This window comes from Zea mays, chromosome 2 (assembly GCF_902167145.1).
Source record: "Zea mays cultivar B73 chromosome 2, Zm-B73-REFERENCE-NAM-5.0, whole genome shotgun sequence".
Taxonomy (NCBI): domain Eukaryota; kingdom Viridiplantae; phylum Streptophyta; class Magnoliopsida; order Poales; family Poaceae; genus Zea; species Zea mays.
Window position 1 is genome coordinate 232,888,920 of NC_050097.1, and position 6,783 is coordinate 232,895,702.

A 6,783-nucleotide genomic window follows, 5' to 3' on the forward strand; every position below is an offset into this window, starting at 1 on the left:
TGTATAATAGATTCAGAACTGACATTAGCAAGCTTGCTAAATTGAAGGTTAAGAGTGGAAGTTGTGAGCATCTATAATTGGTATATCGTCTCATTGAATAGGCTTTTATATTATCGATGGCGTGGAAAGAGTTTTTCAGCCATGAATATCATCAAATACGTGTTACAGAATAAAATATCTGATGAATAATCACCATATGGTGTGAGGGACGTATTTATAATTATTGAAGATTATAAAGGCATTTTCAAGATATAAGAACACATAAGATTAAATTATATATTGCTAGTAGTATTGACGAAATACTCATTTTATAATTTTCCTAATGCTACTTTATTGCTCTAATTTGTATATGTAATAAGCCCTAGTTAGAACTCCTATAACTAATGTTGTTAACTAGGTTGACCAGCTAATAAACTAATTACTAGTTATGGATTAGCTAACAATTAGCTTAATATTAGCTAGGGTGTTTAAAACCTCCGCAATTAATTTTAGTAACTAACTATTAGCTTCACAGGTTCTAAACAGGGTCCCAATGAGTTTTTTGTTGTACCTTTATAATTGGAACTACAATAAATAAAAAATGAAGATATTATTCGGTGATCCATATAGACTTGACTAGCATAATATATATGCGTTGCAACAACACACAATTAGTATAACAGCTAAGCAACAACGAGGGTCCGATAAGCTAATGTGCTGAATCATTCTTCCCAACAAATATCTATAAACAATAGTTTAATATCAAAGTGAACATCCGTTCGGGGCGGCAGGTTTGGTCATATAGATTGCGGCAGCCAGATAAATAAAATGTTGTTGGCTATTGGCATCTTGTATGTTTGGATGGTTGCCAAATATTGGACTGCTCAAAGTCACGTGAATAACTCGCTAGTTTATTTTCCCTGGTCGTTTTCTGGACAGCCACAAGCAAATTGATTTTCCCGAGCCGCTGCCGAAAAATTGCCGCTGCGGCGCTGCCACCATCCCACTTCTCCGCGCCGCCTCCAGATCGAGCGCGTTATTAGGTTTTCTCTGTCCCTCACCCGCCGCCGCAGAACGCTGATGGCCCAGCGCTGGCGCTCCAGGGCGCGGTGGGACTCAGACCTGGACGAAGATGGTTCCCCGCCTTTTCGGCAGCCGCGCAGGGGCGGGAGCGACGAGGAGGACGACGAGGTGGGGAACGAGGACCTCAGCCTGGAGATCATCGCGCGCGCGCAGCGGAAGCGGCGTTGGGCGTCCTGCGGTGGAGTCACCGGGTTCGCCAACCTGCTCTCGGTGTCCTCCGGCGACGACGAGGACGCCGTGGTGGAGCTCGCTGAGGCGGATGAGCCCCGGAGGAAACAGAAGAAGAGGCAGCACTGGAAGCAAAGGAAAAGGCAACGGAAGGAGGCGACCGCTGCTGCTGCGGCTGCGGCTGCCGTGGACGAGGAAGAGAAGGAGGTAAGCTTGAGGCTCTAATTCCCCTCCCCCTAACTCTTGCTCATTCGGTATGGGTGTCGTGTTCAATTCAATAGTGAAATTCGTGGTTATAGCTAAGCAATCCCATATAGAATCAAGTTGCCTAGTGCCTACTTCCCCTCTAGTGTTAGTTTAGGGGAAGCTTCAGGTTGATTGGTTGTACTGCCTAGTGCCTACTCCCCCTCTAGTGTGAGCTTACGGAAAGCTTCTGAATCAAGCTGATCAGGAGTCCAAAGTAGCATCTTTGCTCGTCCTGCTGTTGTTGGTCAGAATTAGTTGATTTCATTTGAAATTGAAGATTATCTGAATACTCTGAAACGCAGGAGTGCCTTCTTTTGTTTTTCCTTATGGATCGAGTGTAATTGTGAACAGTTCCATCTAGTGGGGGGGGGGGGGGGGGGTTAAAAACCTTTTGAGCTCCCTTCCTCGGGAACAAAATGCAAGGTCTATTTCCTTTAGAGGCAGTAATGAGTGGATTTGTTCTTTTTGTCTTCAGGTTGGTACCACCCAGGAGGAGCAAATTGGGACAGCAGAATCGGTGCTAACTGAAGATGGGGTTGATGCCCCTACATCTCACAGTATGTTTCTGCGGAAGCTCCTTGTAAGTGACATGTGAATTTATTGGGTTTGTTCTACTAAAGGAAGCTTACTATTAAATTGTATGCACTGATCAGTCCAACAAAAAAGCTTGAGTTGATGGTAGAGGTGGACAATTCACTTATACTTCAACACCACCTCACGTAGAGGATCTCTTAGGTCTCAGTCGTGGAATATAAGTGATCAATAATTATTTTATTTAATTGTGCCTGCCAAGATTCGAGCTTGAGACCTCTAGCTTTGATTGCATGCACTGACCAGTTCAACCGAAAGCTTAAGTTGATAGGGAGAGGTGGGTAGTTCACTTATACTTGAACACTTAACATTGTGCTACTTCTACTTGTGACCAGCGCATACCAAGATACTTTGATCCTGGGGAAACATTGTTGGAGACTTGCTTTAATTGTAGCGAGGAAGGACATGTAGCTGCAAACTGCCCAATGGGAAAGCGGAAGAAGCCTTGCTTTGTTTGTGGGTTGTTTGGGCACAATGCAAAGCAGTGCAAGCAGGTTGGTCCCCCCTATCTCCGAGGGATTATCACTTGGTGACTTGGGTATGTCCATTCATGCCCTTGACTTGCTCAGTCTATTTAGTTTTTTGTTGTTTGAGTGTAATTTTTCTGTGTAGGATAACAATTCAACTCTTTTAATTTTAACATGTTTCACCTTGTTTAGGTTTTAATTTTGCAATCTTGCAAATGTACTTTGCTCATGCTGTGATATCTTCAAGAAATATATCTTAAGCTTGTTACTTGGAACAGTCCTACAATATCCGCATTGAATTGTTTTCAACACCCGTATTTCTAGCAGAAAACGAATATATATTGAACTTTGTCTTCTAATATTTGTAGAAAATTTGCCTTCTGTTTAGCTCCTGCCTCTCCATGAACACATGCATTTATAGACAGAAAGGAAGTTCATCAATCATTACTGATTTGCTGTACCAAGTGCACTGGATGTGATATCTTAGCACAACACATACATTTCTTCAAATTAGATCTACTACTGGCTTTGGCTAAACAACTCCTTTATATTCATCATGCCAGCTCGTAAATTGATTCCTGTACTTTATATCTTTTTCCTCTCTTCACTATGTTATTTTTTTCTATTCTAATGCTTGTTCACACCATTTGAGCAGTAGCATTATCTATACGATTAGTAATTTCAAATGATTTTGTGATATATTCCTTTCCATATTCATGCCTCCCTTTGTATTCAAAGTAAAGAATGATTAAGTTTTCTTTTGTTTATTTCAATCTTCTGTGTTATTCATCTGTTTTGGTACTATTATCTGTATATACTGTTCCTATTATGTTTTTCTGTGATGGTTGTTGTTGGTGTTTAGCATTCTCAAGAACAAACAAACCTATTTCACAGGGTCAAGACTGTTTCATCTGCAAAAAAGGAGGGCATATGGCGAAGGATTGTCCTGATAAGCACAAGAGGAATGATCATCAATCCACATTATGTATAAGATGTGGAGAAACAGGTCATGATATGTTTGGATGTGCCAATGATTACCCACCAGATGATATCGAGGTAGTGCTTCTTTGCCTTGTTTAAGCTAATTTGTTATCTTGTTGCCATAATGGGATTTTTGTTTGTTAGCTTTTGTTTTCCAGTCTCTGTTTCCCTCTAGTGTTGTGTAAAGAAAAATGCATACAGAGAAATTAAACATGAGCTAGTTTTTTATGCATTTTTTGTGGGCTAGGTGACTAAGATTTAACTGTAAGATATATGTTTTGATTGATGTTTCTTTATATAATACCAGGTATATTTGATGTTGTGCTTCCCCTTCCATAACAGGATCCCTGAAACTTGCATATGTATTTTTTTTTGAATCCACAACATGTATTAATTACAGGATAAGATACGTGCCCTCTATGTAGCACTTTAATTATTTGTGCAGTGCAATAGTGCCCTAGCTGCAAGGTTAGAGTCACAAAGCCATGGATTATGTAGAAGAGCTTACACCTTACTAATTGTATTTTTGATTATGCAGCAAATAAGATGCTACGCGTGTAATCAGAAGGGCCATCTATGTTGTTCCGACTTCTTTGACAATTCTCTGGAACAGGTTAGCTGTTATAACTGTGCCCAATCTGGCCATTCTGGCCTGGTAAGTTTTAATGCTTATCGGCCATCTAATTCCTACTGCTGTCATATGTTGCTTCTCATGGCAGGCAATTTACATTGGAACTTCTGTTACAGGGATGTGCTAAGCAACGCAGGGAAGCTAGTGCTGTCACAACCCCAACCTTATGCTTCAAATGTGGCGAGGAAGGTCACTTCGCACGCGGCTGCACGAAGAATGCCAAGGTTGTTGTTATGAGCACCCCACAAATTACCTTACAGTAAAAGTAGTTACCTGTATTTAAGATCCTGTTCTTTTTTCCCTCCTGCAGTCCGATGGGCCAAAAGGCTGGTCGTCACCACACAGTCAGAGGAAGGGAAGATGGAAAAACGATGGCAAGTCACCATCACACATCCGGAGGAAGGAAAAATGGAAGAAAGATTCCAGTGCTAGATCAGCTCCTCATGATGCCTGTACAACAAGCAAAAGCAATAGCCCCTCTTTCGAGGAAAGAATGGGCGCATCTAATCATAAATCGAAATGGAGGGGTGGTTGGACTGGTGATGACGATCTACCATCGAAGAAGTACAAACCCAATGGATGGGGTTCACCAGCTACTCCCAAGAGGTCTTACACGAATCACCAGTACTTGTCTGGTGGTGGTGACTACTTCACTCCCCAGTCCTCACGAAGGCACAACCATGGTACCGCGTCACCCGGTGCTAGGAAACACAGGTTCTCGTCGTCAATATTCGCCGCCAGCAACACCCATGTCCGGTTCAAAAGAAGCTAGCCGGATGCACGTGTCTGTTTTTGTTGCTTGTTTAGCCATTGATAACAGTTATCTCCTGGGGTTGAACTCTAGCTGCTGGTTCATGCCCTTAGATAGGTGTCTTGTCTGAGATTACATATTTACATATGTAAGCGCGGTTGAAACTGATTATTTCTACTGTGAACAAAGCTTTCATGCCATGGCGTCGCCCTCCGGATAACAATGCCTTGGTGCAAAAAAAAAACGGCAACTGAAAACTGTTTGGTTTGCTGCCTAAAGCACTACAATGTGCTTAACTTTTCTGCCTAAGCTCAGATCTTCAATTCGAGCGACTAAGCTTAGATAGATTGTAGCGTCTTAGTTAGAAAACCAAACAGGCTCATAACTATTCTTTGAGCGAGCGACTAAGGTTAGATAGATTGTAGCGCCTTAGTTAGGAAACAAACAGGCCCATAACTGTCCTTTGAGCCTTTCCCTGGTGTTTGAATGGGTAGTGCTGTACTGCCATTGCTGATGCGGCATTACGTGCAAATGGTGGCTCATCGAAGCGCATAGCTACTGACTTGTTGGTCGAATGGTAATGCTTGTCTTTACTTGAATCTCTCTGTTTGGTTAAATGGAAATTTTCGAACCATGAAAAAACAACACAAGTACAGTAGAACAATGTAGACACAATTATGTTCTTAGGGCGTGTTTGAGTCAATCTTCAGCAGTCGCGTTCGGTTTTACACCTAGTGCTTTTATCAGGGGTGGAGTTTTGTGAACGTTTTTGTTGGAGTAACCTATTACTCCTACATTACTTGTTAAAAGAAGTGGCTGACAAGCTTAGGATAATGACAAAGTATTGCAGTTGGCTCGCTCAACAGTCTCCAAATTGGAATACCACGTGAGATAAAGATACTGTTGTGGACTTCTTCTCCCAGTAAAGTCTTCAGAGCAACACACCAAGAATATATAACTAACAGGTTGGCAAATCATTCTTGTCTAGAGGGCTTAGCAGAAACAAAGTAATATGACATGTTCAATTTTCATACTTGATGAAGAGCTACAGCTAACATGATCTCAAGTTCCCAAGATTTATGATAAAACATAGGCAACAATTTCAACTAGTGCTTGCTGGAATTGCAAGTACCGATGGGCACTAATAATTTCAAGCACAGGCATATTTTCTAAAAAGAGTGGGAAGGCATGTGCATTTTGATGTTTTCTTGTAGCTGAGGTCGGAGAGGGGGGAGTTTTGTGAACGTTTTTGTTGTGGTTGAGCTACCAGCATGCAACTCATCAGGTTAGATGATAGTCCTTGCATGTAAATACGCATTTGATGAAACTGATTAGCGACACACCCAATTCCTTTATGGAAGAGATGTCTTATTTCTAGCCTTTTATTTGATTTCGAGGTACTTTTTGTGGATCGAATGCCACTAGTCATTGAGTTAGTGAGCAAATTATTTTTCTGACAGCATTAATTGAGTTGAAATTTGGTGTTTCGAGTTAAACTATTGAGTTTGTAAGTTACATGAGTCTTTAAACAAATGCTTTGAAGTACAAAGTGAGAATCCTACTTTTCATTTGGAGAGACTTAAATCTCAGGTCAAGTAGTAGCGTCTTTGTACCATAGTGCACTGAGAAGCGTGACATACTCCCTCCGTTCGTTTTTATTTAACGTCTGCCAGCATAAAGTTAAACTATATAACGTTAAATAAATAAAAACGGAGGTAAGTAGTCGTGATCTCTCTAGTCTAAATTCAGGACCAACGAGTTTGGCTAAACTTTCATCATTAGGTAACTCCCAGTACCAAACTGTAGTACGCACAAATAGGGTGGTAATGTATCACGATCCAAATATACCTTTACAATTAGTTTGAGCTCTTAATTAATTTTAGTTC

The 6,783-nt window shown here is 41.2% G+C and overlaps 1 protein-coding gene across 2 annotated transcripts; it reads left to right on the forward strand.

The window, feature by feature from the left end:
- Nucleotides 1–899: 899 nt before the first annotated feature.
- LOC100274278 (zinc knuckle (CCHC-type) family protein) lies at nucleotides 900–5,097 on the forward strand. Of its 2 annotated transcripts, none has more exons than XM_008669381.4 (7): nucleotides 900–1,437; nucleotides 1,952–2,056; nucleotides 2,403–2,561; nucleotides 3,429–3,590; nucleotides 4,054–4,170; nucleotides 4,263–4,370; nucleotides 4,457–5,097. In XM_008669381.4, the coding sequence occupies exons 1-7, from the start codon at nucleotides 1,060–1,062 to the stop codon at nucleotides 4,916–4,918; spliced, it is 1,491 nt and encodes a 496-aa protein (XP_008667603.1). In that variant the 5' UTR covers nucleotides 900–1,059; the 3' UTR covers nucleotides 4,919–5,097. The 2 variants fall into 2 exon arrangements, with proteins under 2 accessions (XP_008667603.1, NP_001142114.1); NM_001148642.1 differs by having other exon boundaries at nucleotides 991–1,437; nucleotides 4,054–4,128; nucleotides 4,457–5,072.
- Nucleotides 5,098–6,783: the final 1,686 nt, after the last annotated feature.